The sequence below is a fragment of the Solanum verrucosum genome, unplaced genomic scaffold (assembly GCF_900185275.1).
Source record: "Solanum verrucosum unplaced genomic scaffold, falcon-dt-bn FXZP01000040.1, whole genome shotgun sequence".
NCBI classification, from domain to species: Eukaryota; Viridiplantae; Streptophyta; class Magnoliopsida; order Solanales; family Solanaceae; genus Solanum; species Solanum verrucosum.
In genome coordinates this window covers 2,329,830-2,349,326 of record NW_026020323.1, presented here as the reverse complement: position 1 = coordinate 2,349,326, position 19,497 = coordinate 2,329,830, and the positions used below count along the sequence as shown (strand labels likewise).

The 19,497-nt window shown below is 36.1% G+C and overlaps 2 protein-coding genes across 4 annotated transcripts; one reads left to right on the top strand and one right to left on the bottom strand.

The window, feature by feature from the left end:
• Positions 1 to 7,113: 7,113 nt before the first annotated feature.
• Positions 7,114 to 10,413, bottom strand: LOC125835420 (protein REPRESSOR OF SILENCING 3). 2 transcript variants are annotated; one of them, XM_049514546.1, is made up of 4 exons: positions 10,126 to 10,413; positions 9,327 to 9,551; positions 8,584 to 9,150; positions 7,114 to 8,473 (listed from the first exon to the last, which is right to left on the bottom strand). In XM_049514546.1, the coding sequence occupies exons 1-4, from the start codon at positions 10,366 to 10,368 to the stop codon at positions 7,355 to 7,357; spliced, it is 2,154 nt and encodes a 717-aa protein (XP_049370503.1). In that variant the 5' UTR covers positions 10,369 to 10,413; the 3' UTR covers positions 7,114 to 7,354. The 2 variants fall into 2 exon arrangements, with proteins under 2 accessions (XP_049370503.1, XP_049370502.1); XM_049514545.1 differs by having other exon boundaries at positions 7,114 to 8,488; positions 10,126 to 10,412.
• Positions 10,414 to 13,236: 2,823 nt separating this feature from the next.
• Positions 13,237 to 18,937, top strand: LOC125835450 (RNA pseudouridine synthase 3, mitochondrial). 2 transcript variants are annotated; one of them, XM_049514576.1, is made up of 10 exons: positions 13,237 to 13,281; positions 15,230 to 15,576; positions 16,377 to 16,439; positions 16,605 to 16,763; positions 16,944 to 16,991; positions 17,079 to 17,159; positions 17,366 to 17,482; positions 17,653 to 17,754; positions 17,835 to 17,993; positions 18,534 to 18,937. In XM_049514576.1, the coding sequence occupies exons 2-10, from the start codon at positions 15,250 to 15,252 to the stop codon at positions 18,903 to 18,905; spliced, it is 1,428 nt and encodes a 475-aa protein (XP_049370533.1). In that variant the 5' UTR covers positions 13,237 to 13,281; positions 15,230 to 15,249; the 3' UTR covers positions 18,906 to 18,937. The 2 variants fall into 2 exon arrangements, with proteins under 2 accessions (XP_049370533.1, XP_049370532.1); XM_049514575.1 differs by lacking the exon at positions 13,237 to 13,281 and adding an exon at positions 14,353 to 14,387.
• Positions 18,938 to 19,497: the final 560 nt, after the last annotated feature.

Sequence of the window (19,497 nt, the reverse complement as noted above, 5' to 3'; positions counted from 1 at the left end):
TCCTCACCCAAATCAACTCCATCTTCATCAAGAGAATCACATCCAAATCAATTGTATTTGACACTAAGGCACTTGACTCATTCTTCCTTGCAAGCACACATTTAGGCACAAATACAGGAGCTTCTGGGTTTAATTTGCTATTTAAAGCAGGTGGTGAGACTTATTTTTCATGAATCAAATCATGGTCATTCTCTGTTAGCCTTACTTGTTTTCCAGTAGTCTTCAATAAAGCATCAAAGTTATTCGAACATAATAGGTCTCTTGAGGCATTACTAGTGTTTTGCCTCTTCTCACTGTCATGAAAATTTCCAGTCAAACCCTTTTCACTACAATTTTGACTAGTAGGAAAAAGGCTCCGACTACTAGTTGATTTTTTGTGTGCAACCAGTGTCTAGTTTTAAGTTAAATTCTCGTTTTCAACTTGCAAAACATGCTGCCCAGATGAAGAGTCCCATCTTTAGGTCTAGGTTATTTGATACTCGTAGAAACTTGTGTCCATATCCACTGTCAAGATACAAAAGAAATTAAAAGCTATTATTGAGTGACCATTTTAGTGAGACACAAAAAATACTATATTGAAATTCACTTCTTTGCGATTGTTCAAGTCAAACACACAAAAAATATGACTTTTTTTTAAAGATACTTTGAGTGACACTAATGATCTTGGTTTTTCTAATTTTCGGTAAAACTTTTTATCTTAATTTCCGTCCTAATTTGAATATTTTGACCAAGTAGAAACCAAACATCATCAACCGATATAAATAAATGTAAATAAAAAATTTATGAATGTATTCAACCAAATATAGAAATTGAAAGTAAAATTTAAAAATCAAGAGGAAGTCGAGAAAGAAACATAGGAAGTACCTGATGGAACTGGAGTTGTGACTTAGCTAAGCTTACATGTGGTTTACCAAAAGTTAGTTATGTAATAAATTATGTTAGTTGTTAGTCAGTTCAATTAAGTAGCTAGAAGACGTACAACTGTCAGTAGATGATTAGTATAGAAATTGTATATAAGGAACAACTTGTAGTTAATTCATTGATTTCCTTTCAGTTCACGTATTGTACATTTTTTCTCTTCCAGATATGAAGATTCTCTCTTTTCTATACTAGACTTTCTTCTGTTCTTCAGTGATCAGTAGGTAAACTAATATAGTATCAAAGTTTTTCAGTCATTGATAGTGGTTTTTCGAGAACTTGTAAGGAAGAGTTATGGCGATTATAGTAGATAATGAATTGCCGGAGAAATTAGGTCATAATCATCCTCTGTATCTCAGTTCATCAGATACTTCTAGAGTGGTTTTGATCTTTTTTCAATTGACTGGATCAGAAAACTATTCTATATGGAGCCGTTCGATGAAGATAGCCATACTTGGTAGGAACAAGTTGGGATTGATCGACGGAAAGTGCAGGAAGGAAGGTTTTGGTCCAAATTTAATAGATCTATGGGAACGGTGTAATGCAATTGTTCTTTCATGGATAATGAACTGTGTTTCGAAGGAGTTACTAAGTGGAATTGTTTACTCTTCTGATGCTTGTAATGTATGGAGAGATCTTAAGGAGAGATTTGACAAGGCAGATGGATCAAGGATTTTTCAGTTACATAGGGAGATTGCTACTGCAAATCAGGGGACAAGCACCATATCTGAGTATTTCACTCGTCTGCGATTACTTTGGGCTGAGTTTGATTGTCTAGCCCCTTTTCCTAGATGTGCTTGTGAGAAATCCAGAGATTTCATGGAGTTCATGACCAGGCAAAAACTAATGTAGTTTTTTATGGGACTTAATGGATCTTATGAGCAGGCTCGAGGACAAATTCTGATGTTAATTCCACTACCTTCTGTGAACCAGGCTTATTCGATGATGATTGCACGTGAGAGTCAAAGGAGTATGGCTCATGCTGTTGGTCCAATGACGCACATGAAAGTTGCTGCTTTGATAGCTGGAAGAAATGCTCTTTCTCACAAATTCAAAAAGGACTGGAATGTTCAATGTGACTATTGTAAGAAGATGGGACATGCTAGGGGAAATTGTTACAAACTGATAGGATATCCACCAGATTTCAAGTTTAGGAAGAAAGTTGGGAATCCTAATACTCCTGATCCACGGGGAGGTGATCAAAAGAGTCAAGCTCATGCTGGGAAGATTGATGATGGGGCTTATTCTGAGACTGGACAAAATAGATCTGCTTGTGTTCACAACTGTAGAGATGTAACCGGTCAGGGTAAAAGTATTATTTGATTCACGCAGTGAAGGGTGGAATTCTGGAAGATACTCTGATGATTGGAACAAAGGAACAATGTCTTCTTCTTACTCTTACAGTCAATATAATCAGATGATGCAACACATGGATAATCAACATCATTACAATCAATTCAGGAGGTTAGTAGACAAAGACATTGTTGGTGAAAGTTCAAACATGAGCTGTCTCTCTGATTTAGCCAATATGGGAGGTGAGTTTTTTACTTCTCATATGACTGTTGTTTCTAGTGGAACTCCTAGTGTAGGTAATGCCTCTGTTCTTAGCTTGAATGCATTTAGGAAAGAGTGGATAATTGATACTGGAGCAAGCAATCACATGATTTCTCATAAAGAGATGTTAAACACTGCAAATAAGGGGATACTTATTAAGGATAAGAAGGTATATCTGCCAAATGGAGATACAGTAGATGTTTCTCACATAGGTAGTTGCGAGATCATAGATGGAAAAACATTGAAAAATGTCCTCTATATTCCAAATTTTAGATTCAATCTATTATCTGTTTCACGATTAACTAAAGAGTTACAATGCTCAATCAGCTTTTTCCCAAATTTCTATGTATTCCAGGACCTCTCAAGTGGGAAGGTGTTGGAGATTGGTGAAGAGAATGATGGACTTTACTTGTTGAATCATATAGGATCAACAGACAATAATGAACATCCAGTTAGAGGACGGTTGGCTACTAAGAATAAGGCAAACATTTTGCTTTGGCATAGAAGGTTGGGTCATGCATCTATTGGAGCTATGAAGCGGTTATTCAATTTTAATCATGATGAATGTAAACAAGTGCTCAATACATGTGAAATTTGTTCATTAGCTAAACAATCTAGACTTCCTTTTCCTGACAGTAATACTAGATTTGTCACAGTTTTTGATTTACTACATTTGGATGTATGGGGACCATTTCATGTACCTACTTTTGATGGAAATAAAATCTTCTTAACAATTGTGGATGACTACTCTCGTATGACTTGGATTTTCTTATTGAAACTCAAAAGTGATGTTGTAGTTGTTTTGACAGACTTTATCAAACTTGTTTCGACTCAATTTGGTAAGACAGTAAAAAAATGAGGTCAGATAATGGAACAGAATTTGTCAACTTTGAGTGTGATAATTTGTTCAAGTCTTATGGTATTATACATCAAAAGTCATGTGTTTACACCCCACAACAGAATGGGATGGTTGAGAGAAAGCATAGGTACATTCTGGAGTTAGCAAGAGCTATCAGGTTTCAAGGGTTTATACCACTCAAATTCTGGGGTCATTGTGTCTTAGGTGTTGTCTATATGATGAATAGACTTCCTTCAATAGCTTTGAAAGGAAAGACACTATTTGAAATGTTTCATGGATGCAAAGGAACATGTGATCATTTCAGGACTATGGGTTGCTTGTGTTATGCAAAGACACCCTGCAGTTCACATGGGTTATTCTGAAGTATCGAAGGGTTATGTTTTGTATAACTTGGAAAATAATTGTTTTTTTATTTTCAGGGATGTGGTTTTTAATGAGGACAGTTTTCCTTTCAAGACACAATCCTTATCTCATCCTATGTTTTTAGACATATTTCCAGGTATTGATGAGGATGTTGCTCTACCTGCACCTGTTGATCAACCAATTCAAGAACCCCAAGTGCCTATAAACCATGAAATTCCTGTTGTAGTGACTGCACCTACAGATCCTATTCCATCATCTGGAGATGTTAGGCATTCTACTAGACCAAAGAAGCATCCAAGCTGGATGAATGACTTTGTTGTTAATGCTACTGCCTCCACTCTTTATCCCTTTCACAACACCTGAGTTATGCTCATTTATCGAAACCTTATCAATCCTATATCAAAGCTTTTTCTTGCATTACTGAGCCTCAATCTTATCATGAAGCTTGCAAAGATCCCAACTGGATCAAGGCTATGCAGGAAGAGATACAAGCTCTTGAGGATAATCATACTTGGAAGTTGGTGGCTTTGCCTCATGGGAAGGTTCCCATTGGTTGTCGATGGGTGTATAAGGTGAAGTTCAAGGAAAATGGGGATATCGAGAGGTATAAGGCAAGACTAGTTGCAAAGGGATATAACCAAAAGGCTGGTCTGGACTATCAGGACACTTTTTCTCCAGTTGTTAAGATTGTTACTGTGCGAAGTGTATTGTCCATTGTTGTAGCTTCTGGATGGCATATCCATCAACTAGATGTTTATAATGCTTTTTTGCAAGGTGACTTATTTGATGAAATGTATATGACCCTTCCTGAAGGATTTTCTAGCCAGGGGGAGAAGTCAGGGCTGGTATGTAGGCTAGACAAATCCTTGTATAGCCTTAAACAAGCCAGTAGATAGTGGAATGTGAAGCTCACTTATGCATTGGTACATTCTGGTTTCATACAGAGCAGCTTGGATCATTCTCTATTTACCAAAAGGCACAATGAACATATTGTAGTTGTGTTGGCATATGTCGATGATATGTTAGTAGTTGGTAATGATCTATGGTTGATTGAACAGACCAAGGAATAACTACATGTCAAGTTCAAGATTAAAGACCTTGGACAACTGAGGTTTTTTCTTAGGAATTAAATTCAACAGATTATCCAAAGGGATTCTAATGAATCAGAGGAAGTATGCTCTAGAACTAATAGAAGAATTGGGGTTAACTGGTGCCAAACCATCCTGGACACCACTGGATCCTAATATGAAACTAACAATAGCAGAAGTAGACAAGGCAGGGGGAGTGACAGGTGATCACACCTTAACAGATATAGGATCCTACCAGAGGTTGATTGGGAGATTGTTGTACTTAACAATGACAAGGCTAGATATCAGCTTTGCAGTGCAAACATTAAGTCAGTTTTTACAAAATCCAAATAAGTCTCAAATGGAAGCAGCTATTAAAGTTGTCAGATATGTGAAAAGGGAACCTACTGTGGGAATACTGATGAGCAGCAAGAAAGAAAACAAGCTGGTAGTATATTGTGATGCAGATTGGGCAGCATGCCCAAACACAAGGAGATCTGTGACAGGTTTTGTGATAAAGCATGGAGATCAAAAAAGCAGGCAACCATATCCAGAAGTTCAGCAGAATCAGAGTACAGGAGTATGGCCTCCACTGTATCAGAACTGGTTTGGCTTGCAGCATTATTCAAAGAGTTGGGAGAAGAACTGAAAATGCCAGTTGACCTGTTTTGTGACAGCCAAGCAGCATTGCAGATAGCTGCAAATCCAGTATATCATGAAAGGACTAAATATATTAAGATAGATTGTCATTTTATAAGAGAAAAGATTCAAAAGGGACTGATCAAACCATTATACCTAATAACACAGGAGCAACAAGCAGACATTATGACTAAAGGGTTGTTTAGAGCACAACATGAATACTTAGTATCCAAGCTGGGAATTTTGAATGTTTTTGTACCTGCCAGCTTGAGGGGGAGTGATGGAACTGGAGTTGTGACTTAGCTAAGCTTAAATGTGGTTTACCAAAAGTTAGTTATGTAACAAATTCTGTTAGTTGTTAGTCAGTTCAATTAAGTAGTTAGAAGACGTACAGCTGTCAGTAGATGATTAGTGTAGAAATTGTATATAAGGAACAACTTGTAGTTAATTCATTGATTTCCTTTCAGTTCATGTATTGTACATTTTTTCTCTTCCAGATATGAAGATTCTCTCTTTTCTATACTAGACTTTCTTCTGTTCTTCAGTGATCAGTAGGTAAACTAATAGTACCTTAAGATTGCAGCAATATCCTTGTGATGAAAGAAAACTGCCCAATTTTTGTTTTGATGTAGTAGAAGAGGGGAATATGATGAAGGTCGGTGAAAGAGGCAAGGAATGAAATGGAGAAAGGATAACAAATGAAATGACAAAAATGCCCATAATCAATTAAACATATTCCCATAAGCACACATGTTAGCTTTAACCCACTCTTCTAATATAGTAGAAAAGAAATTTTGAAATTGATGACTTATGGTGGATCAAATATTGTTTTCAAGGTGATTGGACAAGTAGCTCCATGTCACATGACTTTTGCCGGGAAATTATGTCATGCTATTTGAAGGTGATATATTTACGAAATCAAAAAATAATTTTGTACATTTTATATATTTTTAATTTAAAATTACAAAAATAAAAAATTTCCTTTAATGGAGTAGTTATTAGGTAAACACAGTAATATACGTTTGATAAACTCTGTGTAGTCTAATTTTCTTTTTTCCTTTTTTTTTTCATAACTAAAGCGTAATTTGATTCTTGTATTCCATATTTAATCAAATTTAACGCATCGTTGACGCTGAGAACACAAAAAGATTGTCTTCTAAGAACATTTCATATGAAATATTGTATTACGAGAATTTTTAAAATTCTTGAGAAATTATAATAATAAAATATAAAAATTATGATTTGGTTATCAAAAAAATATTAAAACTATGATTTAGAACTTTAAAAAATAATTAGCGCTACGAATCATACGTTTCAACACCAACAAACAGTAGGTAAATTGGCTTTGTTAGTAGAAGCAAGAAGAACCCACCAGGATCAAGCAAATATGGGAGAAGTTAAACTTGTATAAAGTTGAATCAGTAAACACACGCATCCTACATTACGTAATATGCATCCTACCTCGCATAATACAAATCAGTTGGAGTGTATCATACACGAATTGTCATGTAGGGCCCATATATCTACCTATTCAACTTTATACAAGTTAAATTTAATTGTGCATACCCAAAGTTGGAGGACATAAATGTCAACTGAAGTAAAAATAAAATGATGTATTATGTCAAGAAAAGTAGCGATACGAAAAGACAAAATTGAGAGAAAAATGCATTTGTTTTGGTTGTGGACAGTCAAGGTTGTGTATAACAATACCAATTTCTGGTTTTCAAATTCAAAGCATGTTCAGTTACAACTTTGCAAGTAAGCCTACCACCTTACAACACAGGGCTACAAACATAAGGATGTCCATGTATAAACTTCAAATGGAAAACTACAGATTCAAGAATGGCACAACTGATTCTGAAATAAGAATTATGCACCTAAATGAAAAGGGAATTGCATCATCCATGTAACTTGAAGCCGTCATATCTTACATGAAGCTATTCTGAAGTATCCACTATTTTTTCTCATTAGTCTTCTTCTTGAATGACCCACTTAGTGCTGCTTTTGTTTTCGTCCACTCCTTCATTGAAGCAGCACTCTTCATGAAAGAACAAGTGTCGTTGTAGTTGGTATCTACTACAAGTGCTTGTTTTGATGCAGATACGTGTTCCTTTTCGGGAGTTGGAGCACTGGCTTCATTCTTCATTGTTTCTTTCTGCTGATAGTCGTCCAGCACTGGAAGCTCTTTACTGAAATGAACATTATTCTGCTCCTCTACAGAAACATCTTGGGAATCACTTTTATCCGTGCTGTTAGATTTTTGTGCTTTTCCGGTCTCTCCCATCACTGGCAACTCTGGTTTTGGAAGACTTAGACCAGGCAAAATTTGTGAAATGCTGAAAGAACTTCTGGTGGTATCACGAACCAATTCTGTCCATGAAGATTTTTGTCGCCATGCAGCACCTCTGACATAAATATCTACAGGGGCATCTAAATTGTCAGTGGCAATTTTATCCAGCTCCTCATGCTGATCTGATAATTTCTCTTCATATTCAACTTTATCCAGCTCTTCATGCTGATCTGATACTTTCTCATCATTTGATACTTCATCTTCAGATTCAACTTTATCCAGCTCTTCATGCTGATCTAATACTTTCTCATCATTTGATACTTCATCTTCAAATTCAACTTTATCCAGCTCTTCGTGCTGATCTGATACTTCCTCATCGTTTGATACTTCATCTTCAGATTCAACTTTATCCAGCTCTTCAAGGTGATCTGATACTTTCTCATCATTTGTTACTTCATCTTTTTCGTCAGAGGAGAACTCACTAACACCATCAGAGCCAGACTGAATCTCTTTACCAGGAATAGCACTCGGCAAAATATCCAATACACTGAATGTAGCACCATCACTACCACTAACGAGATCTTTCCATGGAGACTTCTTTGGCAATTTGGCACTTCTATTTAATAGTTGGCTATCTCGTGTGACTTCCAAACTCTGCTTTGCTTCAGCTTTAGACAGCAAAGTATGTGCCTCACCATCTTTAACCTCTGAAGGTGCTTTACGCTTTCTGTTTGAGGGCATCGTCTTTCCTTGCTTTTGTTTATCTGTAGCAAGTCGTGATTCCTTGGATAGCGAATTCTGTTCGCACGACACACACAAAAAGGAAAAAGAAAACTAAGATGCTTATACCATGAGCAGGCAAAATAAAAAATAGAATATAACAGAATATGAACCTGAATAGCTGCAATTGCTTCCAGGGTTGGATCTTTGAACATAGTGTTTCTATCCTTTGCACCGGTCACTACATTGATAATAAGGTTGTCATCATCATCATCCATTTCTTGGTCAACAAAATCTTCATTAGCCTGAATAGCTGTCATTGCTTCCTGGATTGGATCTTTAACCATAGTCATTCTATCATTTGCACCAGCCACCACATTGAGAATGAGGTTATCATCATCTCCCATTTCTTGGTTGACTAGATTCTTGTCCTTCTGCAAATGATCAACTGTACCATTTGAGCTTTGAACTTCCTTAGATAATTTAAAACCCCTAGGGGTTTTCTCAGAGTAGCTCTCCCTCTCAAAAATTCTGTTCAACACTGAATTCATAATGTTCAGCTCTTTCTCATCCATTCCACCATCCTTTGAGTCATAATTACAAAGTGATTTTTGCTTGTCTGTATAAGTAGTACCAGAGTGCTCTTCACAATCACAAAAATGGATAGGTAAAGAAGGAACTTCCACTCGCTGAAAACTGTATTTATGCTTGCCAGTTCCTCTAAGAGACACTGGTTTTATCTGCACAAAGAGATTCCAGAAGCATGATTCTTGACTTAATAAAAAACATAGGCCTTACTAAATGAGATAGCATTCAAATGTAAACCATGCAGTCACCTTTCCCGCCATACGTCATCCAAGAATAATTGTATCAAGGGAAGCACATCATAACCAAGCACAGGGAAAGAATGCTTTACCTTTCCTAACTTTGGGAAGTAAATCCGAATCTGAGCTTCATCCAATTTGGAGCCTTTCTTCTGAATTTTCAGGGAGTCCGTCCTTTCAGCTTCAGTAACAGGAAGATGGGTCAAAGTAGTGGCAAGTGTAGCATCTTCTTCCCACTCATGTTTCAAACGAAGAAAAAAGTGTTCCTTTGCCTTCTCTATTCTAAGCCTCCCACCTTTCCACATGCATCCATTATACTGCAGATCAAATTGGATTAGCACCACTAAGCATCGAGGTGATACCTTAGGAGTAGATTTTAAAAGGAAAGACTTTGTTCACTTCCTGCAAATTGATTAAGTTATCCTAATAACAAAGAGACACTATGATATTATGTGATACTAATGGTTACAAGGCCGAACAGATGACCACCACAGATAAACAATATACAGTAATGTCTTGCAGCACCCAAGGGAGGGGTGTAAATGTAATGAACACCCAATGAGACACTGCACTCACTGACAAGAGTTGGGCTGCTTGCTTCACAAAAGCTCTAAAATATACTAGCATTCCTACACTCCAGACCTCTAAAATGCCTAGGGAATTCTTTCACCTTAACTTCCATGCATGACAAAATAAGTTAGGAGTCTTTATCCAGGTTCTTAACCTCCTTATCCAACTAAGGTACCGGCTACCATTCTATATGTATTCATCTTTTATCCAAGACTAGAAATGCCACGCTATTTGCACCAATTCTTATATCTATGTAATGAAAACAGACAATTTAGCATAGTGCGCACGCACAGTCAAAGTGAGATACGGAAAGCTTTATACCGTGCTGAAAAGTTTGGGTAGAGATTTGTCGGAAGAAGGAAGTAAATCCAAGTAAGCAAAGCTGCGGCCTTTGGTTCGAACGATGTCCATAGATTCCACTTTTCCGAGTTGTGGTGTTGAGAATGTCTTCGTCAAATCCTCAGCCGTCACACTTTCGCCTAAACCACCAACATATATCCTTACGGTTTTCTTCGTTGATTCATTGCCTCCTTTGCCAGTCGCCATCTCTGCCGGTGCCTCCATGTCCAACGCAATCAAGCTCCTTGGTCTGAAACCTAATGCGCTTTGTTGAGGAGAAAGAAGGTGTAAATTACACTTTTGACACTAGAGTGTCGGGTCGGGTGCCCAATCACAAACAAGAAAATGAATACTTTTTACTTAGAAAATACATCATGACCCCTTCAACTACAATATAATATTTCTTTAAAAAAAAACACTCAAACTTTACAAAGGCCCTAGTAACACCTTAAATAAAACGACTTATTTGAATAACCCGGTGACCTACCAATTGTAGAAGTAGGATTTTTGGCAAGCAATAAGCACTTAAATAATACAATTCAAGTGTACCATCTTCTTTCTCATTTCGAGGAAAAGGTGCGGAAGGAAAAGGAAACAACGGGCCTACTACTAATAAGGGTGGGTAAGAAAGAGAGGTGAGGTGACTAGCTTAGTAACTTTATTCAATCTAAAAGGTTGGCTCAGTGGGTTGATTTGGCCGCCTTTAAGTGAAGGGGCGCGCATCCACCGAAGATGGCTGTGGGAAAGACGGGAGCACGAACGTCAGGAGGGGGACATGCTCTATGTCCACTGATTCTGTTTAGTACAGTATAGGAAGCCCTTGTTTGTTAAAAGTGGTAAAAGTATCCCATTTTTCGGTCAATCCCAAGTATAACAAGGGAAGTGTATACACGCATCAATTAATACTTACCACGTGTCAATTAGGTTAATTTTAAAATTTTATTTTCAAATATGTTATTTCTTATTCATTTTTAAAATAAAAAAAAAAATTATCTTTTCTGCTTCAAAAAAAATTCAACAGCAATAGTCGTTCTTTACCCGGCGGCGGCAATTCTCTCGCAAAGCCGCCACTGCTATAACACCAATAACACGTCTCAACAATGGCTAAGCAAATGTATACGAGCAAAATTTCTTCTATTTTCTCCCATGGTTAATCTTCTTTTTGTGTAATTTTTGCTCGAAATCAAGATGTGTTGTATCTGCAAAAATCGAAAGCCTCTCTCTAATTCAGATGGGGTATTTTCTACTTCGTTTGAACATGACCCCTGGTGATTCCCTCTCCGTCGTTCGTCGTCGCCGTCGCGCTTCTTTCCGATCTTCCTCCACCACCTCACTTCGCTTTCATCTCTTACTCTTTCAACAATCTCATCAATTTTCTTTGAAGTTTTGGAGTGGAAATTCCTATGGCCGCTAATTTATTTTTCAGTGCAAGCATTGCAGCTTGTTCGTCGGACTGCCGATAGGTCCCAATTGCAAAAATACAATAAAACTTTTTTTTTTATCAAAACTACAGTAAAACAAATAGAGTAAAAAGAAAATCATATTTCTAATTAAATAAATGCTAAAATAAATAAATTAATATTTTTTTGTTTATCTCACTCGCTAGTGGTGAGTGAAATACACTTTGTGTGCCACGTAGGATTATTAGGGGATAATTAATCCACTCTGAAAAAGAATAAGGGGGTATTGGGACCCTTTCAAAGTTCAAATGTCTTTTTTAAAAAAAGTGTTATAGTTGAATGGGGTAATGATATATTTCCTCTTTACTTTACTTTACTAAGGGCACATTCGACCATATAATATGGTATCATGATATGGAATCATGATATGGAATCATGATATGATATCATAATATGTAATTATGAAATGAAATTGAAGTTTTGTTTGGACATGATATATGAAATTTTTGTGTTGTATATTTTCTCATAAACACAAGAATCCATAATTTGTAAAACTATTAAAATAACTCCAATTGTTTATTCAATCTTACCAAATAAACAAAAATTTATAAAATTAGATAATAAATTATTACAAAACTATTTGTTCTCCATAAGTAACTGTTTCATCTAACTTTAATTCATCAAACTTTAATTCAATAAAAAAAGTTGAACATAAATTGTAGTGTACTAGTCTTTAATATAATCATCTCACATAGTACGGACAATTTCCTCACCTTGAACTTGCATTTCTCGATCATGTGACCGAGAAGATGAACCAACATTGTTACTTTGAGCCATTTGTTGGTCAATATCATCCGCAACTATATTTTCATGCTCATAGACCATAAATATTTCATCCGTCCTGTGGTATTCTCGCAAATAATTATGTAACAATGCACAAACTATGACAATTTTCACTTGTGTATCAATATCATAATGGTTCATGCCTTGTTTCAGTATTCTAAACCTATTTTTCCAATCTCCAAAAGTCCGTTCAATCACATTACACATAGATGAATGCCTATATAATTGATGAAATAATGAAAGTAGTCAAAAATAATTTTTGTATGAGAAGATTAAAATATATCTTGAATTTTGCTAGAAGGATCATATATATATATATTTTTATATATATATATATATATATATACTCCTACATTAATTTTTTTTAAATTTAAAGTCAAAAAAATAAATTTAAAACTAATTTTTTCACTTGAATATATGTGAACTCATTTTATAACAATAAGAAAGAGTATATGCGAGTTATTTGTATAAATGTAAAAATATATATGAATCACTTTTACCCTTTTCCCTTTAATTTATTTAATGGCCCTCACTTCTGCTACTTATTTCACATTGCTACTCCTTCACAAATCAGTCTTAAAAGAGTACTCTCTTTTTTTTCTTTTTTTTTTTTGGTTCGTAACAAGGAAAATCCGCAGCTGCTATTCTTTGGGTGCGCACCGGGTAAAACTCTCCGCTCCCATACAATAGCTTGCAAATTACATAGGAGAAGTAGTCTGTACTAGGCAAATCTGGTACGACGAGCTTGATCCAAAAGGCAAGCCCTTGCTTTCGCTGACAAGGGGTTTCGAACTCTAACATTAAAGTTCCAAACCCAAATTACTGGGCCACTAAGGGTTAAAAGAATACTCTTTTTCTCCATAAACTATACTGCTCTTTCTTGCCCAGTTTACAGGTAAGTTTCTCCTTTTTTTTTATTTGGCCTTTTTATGTTAGTTTGTGTTAATTTCTAATTCGAGATGTTTTGAATTTTCCATGAAATATTTAGCTTTTTTTGTGTAAAATTTTAGGCTACTGTATTGCATGTTTCCTTTTTTGCTTTTTTTTTCATGGTTTAATCTTAAATGTCATCGGTTTCAGCTCCTTCAAGATATGATTAATCTTAAATTTCATCTGTTTCAACTCTTTCAAGGTAAGTAACAATTTATTAGGAGTTTGTTATATTTAGTTACAACATCAATACTTGCATAAAAGGTGTTTGTGAAATTGCCGAAAAGAAAGTACAGTTATTTCTGGACTACGTTAAGAAAGCCTTACCACTTAATTTTGCTTATGGATTTGAATATCGCCACAAGTTCAATATTAGAATTCGAAACCAAATAAGAAATTTAGGGGAAGACGGAGGGTTCTGAAAGACAGAGTAATGATGATGCTGATAGGCTTATGTTATCACTTTAAGCCTGTAGGCATTTCATTTGTTTAATTTTACGAGATGTACAACTTTAATGTTGGCCTTTTTCTGCTTGATTTTTGTTTGCAGTTGTTGCTACTATTAAGTTTTTCCTCGGTCTCCAAATTCCTTGTACTCGAGAGTTAAATTTTCTTTTTGTTTTGGTGAGATGGATTATTGTATTTCTTGAAAGTTAAACACTTTAGACTAAAGCATTATCTTTTGGCTTTTACCTAGAAAGAAGACAGGATCTTTTTGATTGTGAAGATATTGAGAAGGTATGGGTTTGTTATGCTAAGCATGTATTTACTGAAACCTTTTGAATTACAATTTTAGTCACCACTTTTAACCAAAGGCCTTCTTGTACACATCCTCGATGGCAGTATTCATGTCAAAGAATTTTTGGTATAATATAGATACAAAAGAATTATACAATGTTGAATTAATACTCAATAAAGTTAGAATGTTTTTTGTTATTTACTATGCTGGCGGGAAATAATAATACTTGATGAAATAGTCGAGGTGTGTGCAAGTTGATCCTAACACCACCATCAATTCCTCATATAAAAAGAAGTTAGAAACTTTACATTTATAGAAGCACAACCCAGAAGGTGAACTTCTCATATTTTCATGGAGGACAAATCTCAATTGATTATTTCCATTTCTTTGTGTAGATGTGGATAAATCATATGTGTTCTCACTGTTGTATTACTACCCAAAAAGTTAGTGAATTTACCATTTCATGTATTTTAGTTTAGTATATGGATTAATATGGATCATTCTCAAGCAAACCACTGCCAAGTTCATATAAATAGTCAAGAGATGCATAGGTATCAAGGTTGTGGTTAATGGTTCTGCACAGTTGCAGATGCAAAATAACCACCGAAGGAAGGGATTTAGTGCTTAAACTTCTATCATGAGTAGTAGAGCAAATATATTTTTTCAGTGCCATAATCTTTCTTCAATTTCTACAGGAGCATGAATATGCTATAACATTTTTTAGTTTTGTTTTGGTGGAGGGGGAAAGGAGCTCGTGGGGGAGTGAATTAACTAGAGAATGTAGCAAATATAGTATTTGACATTTTTCTTGGGTATAAGATAGTTGCTGTTCGTTCTGCTGTCCGTTTGGCTTGTTGAGTACGGAGAGAAAATTGGGACACTCTATAGCTATGACCTGTTGCTACCAGGAAAACTATTAAGGCATGGAGTTGCAAGGTGGAAAAAGCATATTGGTTCCCACGAAAGTGTTCTGAGATTTATGGCATTGTTGTATAATTGTTTCTAAATACTTGGTGCTACCCCCAACTTTACTATGTATTGAGTTGGCTGTCCTGCTCAGTATTTTAATCATGATAATTGTGTGTCTCGTTTCTGTTTGTCCCATCCCTTTGGTTTTCATGCGGTTGTTCTACTTCTTCTTGTCTGGGATTAACTCAATGTTCTTATAATCCAGATGCTAAGGTCTAGGATGTGATGAGGTGGAACAAGGATGAGAGTCGTTGCTTACTATTTCTGGTCAGGCGCTTCTCTAGATCTGTGGGCCATTCTGCACAAGCAAATCATTGTGAACCTGTGATTCGAGTGTCAAACAATATTACACATTTGGGCCGTCAAAAGGAGGGTGCAAAACCTAGCCAGCTATTGTCTTTACCCCCATTTCCTGGTCATCCTTTGCCGGGAAAGAAAGTGGCCACCGGTCCTGACCAACCATCTTGTCATGTTACTGCCATTAGCTGGATCAAATACTACTTTGATGAGATACCAGGCTCGGTCATCCAAACCCATTTTAATAAGGGCCTCGTAAGTATTCTTATATCTATTCCTTCCCCTATGTGAGTTATTGTGATGTTTCTTATATAAAATCTCCACCTAGCAATGCATGGTAGTTCTGTTTTCTGTGTTTATTAAATTACATTCCTCTCCTAGGGATTCCTGGTACAACTAGTAAGGGTTCAAATCCCAACAGAGATAAACCACTAGGTGATTTAATCACTAGATGGAAAGAAATCACCTAGAAATCACAGGTCTTGTTGGGACAGAGTTACCGGTACTTGTGCTGGTGGGAGGTAGCAGCCTAGCAGGTAGCTTATAAAATAGTCGAGGTGCGTGCAAACTAGCCTGGACACCATTGTTATTACTGCTACTAAAAAAATTGCTACATGTTTAATGTTAGCATAGTGCTTGTGACAATATGTAGAGACTTAAACATGCAAGTCACAAGGGTCAGTTTTTGGATAACTAATGACAATTTCATTTGAACATTGATCAATGACATATTATTCATCATCCTATAGTATGTTAACTTGCAGTTTTCTTGTTCTTAGTCTTTATATGTGCTGATGGCTAGTTCAGAAGTAGTGTCTAACTTATCTGGTCTGATTTTACTATATCATTTTATCACCACAACATCAAGAATAGATATTTTATTTCATAAGGTAGAGTAAATCTGTTACGTGTGCATTTGTTTTGGTCCTCTTCTCCTACGTTTAAAATATAACCTTTATCTTACCCTTTTGAAGGGTCTAATGGCTATACTGTCTTTAGTTTGTTGTAATGAATATGAACATAGCAACAGTTATCTTATTTTTCTTTATTTACAGGTGCAGTTAGAGTTTAATGAGTTATTTACAAGCAAGGAAAGGCAAACAAGATTGTTGAGGAAGGTATTGATACTTGTATGAGTCTAGCAGTATAAACTTCATTTTGATGTTAAAAGTATACAAACATCAAAAGCCAAGGGGCTTCTTCAATTTGTTTTTGGACCCTGTGCTACAAGCCTACACTCCCAATGGATTCCCCTATCTTACAATTTCACAGTGAATTTACAGATAAAGCATTCCGAGGTCATGGAAGTTGGTGCAAGAATTCATGTACCCATATCTGTTGCTGAAACAAGAATCTCAAAACGATATGATGTTATACCTAGTGGCACGTTGTATCCTAATGCTGATGAAATAGCATACTTGCAAAGGCTTGTATTTTACAAGGTATATGTTTGTTTATTTGATTCTTCTCTGCAAGTTTTACATTTGATTTCTACTATTTCTGGTGGTAAAAGATTACACAGCTACTGTGGTTACTTTTTCTGCTTCTTAAGTTCGTTTGGTGGAACTATGCACCAAAGGTTATTCGTGTTTCCTGTATCTTATTAATTGTTCAAATTGTAGGATCCCGCCATACTTGTTCTAAACAAGCCCCCTAAGCTGCCTCTAAAGGTTTGTTTCTAAGTGTTCTTTATTGCATGATCTTGACTACCACATTCTTCAGCCTTTTTTCATTTCTGATTATTAGACTGATTACAGGGAAACCTTCCCGTGCATAATAGCATGGATGCCTTGGCAGCCGCAGCATTGTCTTATGAATATGACGAGGGTCCTAGGCTGGTAAGCTAAGCATAGCGAATATGCTATTAATTAAACGTTGAAGATCTCTTTACTTTTAATTTTTCTGAATATATCCTGGTGCGTTTAGTCAAAAAATAGGAGTTACTTTGCTCGTGAAGAAGCAATTGTGGGGGTTGGATATTTAAGCTGTTGATGTTAATTTGGAACTATGTTCAGCTTTGGTGATTACTGCATATATTGTCAAGGTACATCGTCTTGATAGAGAGAGCAGTGGCCTTCATTTAATGGGAAGAACAGAAGAAAGTATCTCCCATCTTCATTTATTGTTCAGCAACACAAAAAAGTCCAAGTCCCTGTCTAAGGTACTTAGGCTACAACCTATGCACCATCTTCATTTTTTGTTTGGCTTTTTTTTCGTTCCCTCTTCAAGGGAGAGAGGGTTGGTACTTTGTTGTGGGTGAGAATACCTGTTTTGACTTCACTGGTTGAGTTAGAAGTTTTTGTGATGCATAAAGCTCTGACTGTCATTCAGGCATGGAATGATGCATGTGGGTCAACATATCAGAGGTATTGGGCGTTGGTAATAGGTTCCCCCAAGGAGAAGGAAGGCGTGATCTCTGCACCACTTACAAAGGTTTTCCATTTTCCTTGCTTACATTTGCAGGCTTTGGTCAAGTACATTGAGTGTTCGTTGTGCTTGTTCATTGATTGCAGGTGCTACTTGATGATGGTAGAACTGAGAGAGTCATGTTGGCTCAACCGTCGGGTTTAGAAGCTTCTGATGAGGCTGTTACTGAATATAGGCTGCTTGGTCCAATGATCAATGGATGCTCATGGATTGAGTTGCGCCCTCATACAAGTAGAAAACATCAGGTTCCTTCAACCTTTTCCTTTTATGATCCCTGTAAAAAACAGTTCAGCTTTTAAATTGTGGAGAGATGCATATCGGTATTTAAGTTGCGATCCCTATGAAACCAGTGGTTCTTCTAACTTGTGGTTATGTAAGTTGTAGAGAGATGCATAAAGTTTTTTTCTGAATGTAGTCCCTAAGTTAGGAGCATTAGTAGGTCCAAGTAGAAAAACTTGCTTGATGAACCCAAAATGAGAGCAAGAGGAACTGATGAAGATGCTTCCATAAAGCAAGTATTAATGAATTATGATGAGTAATATGTCTAGCATGTAGTTTTTTCCACTATTATAAGCATCTCAACTAGTGAGGATGGCCAATACAAACAACAGCATTAAGTGTGAGGAAGATGCTGCTTTACTACTGGAGATTTTGTGTGTGCCTATTCTGTGTTGGATGCCCAACTCAACTGTAACTGAGAAGGCCATATTTTTATTTCTGGTTGTTGGTTGTTGGCAAGGGAAGAGAATAGGTGAAAAATTACTCTGTTTTCTGTTACTTTGCAGCTTCGAGTTCATTGTGCTGAAGCCCTTGGAACTCCAATTGTGGGTGACTACAAGTATGGTTGGTTTGTCCATCGCAAATGGAAGCAGATGCCGAGAGTAGATGTTGAGCCGACAACAGGGAAACCCTACAGATTAAAGAGGCCGGAAGGATTGGATGTTCAGAAAGGAAGTGTCTTGTCTAAGGTCCCTTTGTTACATCTGCATTGTAGGGAGCTTGTGCTCCCAAATATTGCCAAATTTATTGAGCTTCACAGTCGAAAAACGAAAAAACACTCAGATTATAGCTCAAAACCAGATCTCCTCCGGTTTGTAGCACCAATGCCATCTCCCATGAAAATTAGTTGGAAGCTTATGTCCTCTTGCTTGATATGAAAATAACAAGTAACAACAAGAAAAAGCTACTGGTTATGTTGTTGTTGTTGTTCTATTTGATTATTCCCTCAAGCTAATATTGGAGGTGTAATGTGTACATATTCTATAGTAGGAAGGAATACCAAGATTACATTATCTGGTGCTGCAAATCAGCATTCCCATGATATGATTGTTGTTTAATTTTGTTCCTCCTCATAAATGGCTTCTGGTCTTCTCTTATAAAAAAAGTCAAAATCCATACTAAAATGTCAAGAAACTCATTCATAAAAAATACAGGAATGGTATGTCATTTTTCCAAGTTTAAAAATAATATACATATTTTTTGGGAGAAGCTATTTCATATATATTTCTAGTGATGGATCCATCTTATGGTGGCATTAACTTCAAGAGGTCTACCATTGAGGTAAGAAAATTCATACGATTATAGAATTCAATCACATCTTCTTACAAATTTTGATTAAAATTATATTCAACAAAAGAATATCACTTTATAGATTGAATTAAATTAATATATTGTATACTTCTCTAAATCTCAAATAGGAAAAGATAAATGAATAAAGAATTATCATGTTGAATAATGTTGAAGATATAT

Coding starts and splice junctions, on each gene's coding strand:
- LOC125835450 (XM_049514576.1), top strand. CDS start 15,250: ATGAGGTGGAACAAGGATGAGAGTCGTTGCTTACTATTTCTGGTCAGG. Junction 16,764..16,943: donor AAAGGCTTGTATTTTACAAG/GTATATGTTTGT, acceptor TTCAAATTGTAG/GATCCCGCCATACTTGTTCT. Junction 17,160..17,365: donor ATGACGAGGGTCCTAGGCTG/GTAAGCTAAGCA, acceptor TATATTGTCAAG/GTACATCGTCTTGATAGAGA.
- LOC125835420 (XM_049514545.1), bottom strand. CDS start 10,368: ATGGAGGCACCGGCAGAGATGGCGACTGGCAAAGGAGGCAATGAATCA. Junction 9,552..10,125: donor TACCCAAACTTTTCAGCACG/GTATAAAGCTTT, acceptor TTTGATCTGCAG/TATAATGGATGCATGTGGAA. Junction 9,151..9,326: donor ACTTCCCAAAGTTAGGAAAG/GTAAAGCATTCT, acceptor CTCTTTGTGCAG/ATAAAACCAGTGTCTCTTAG.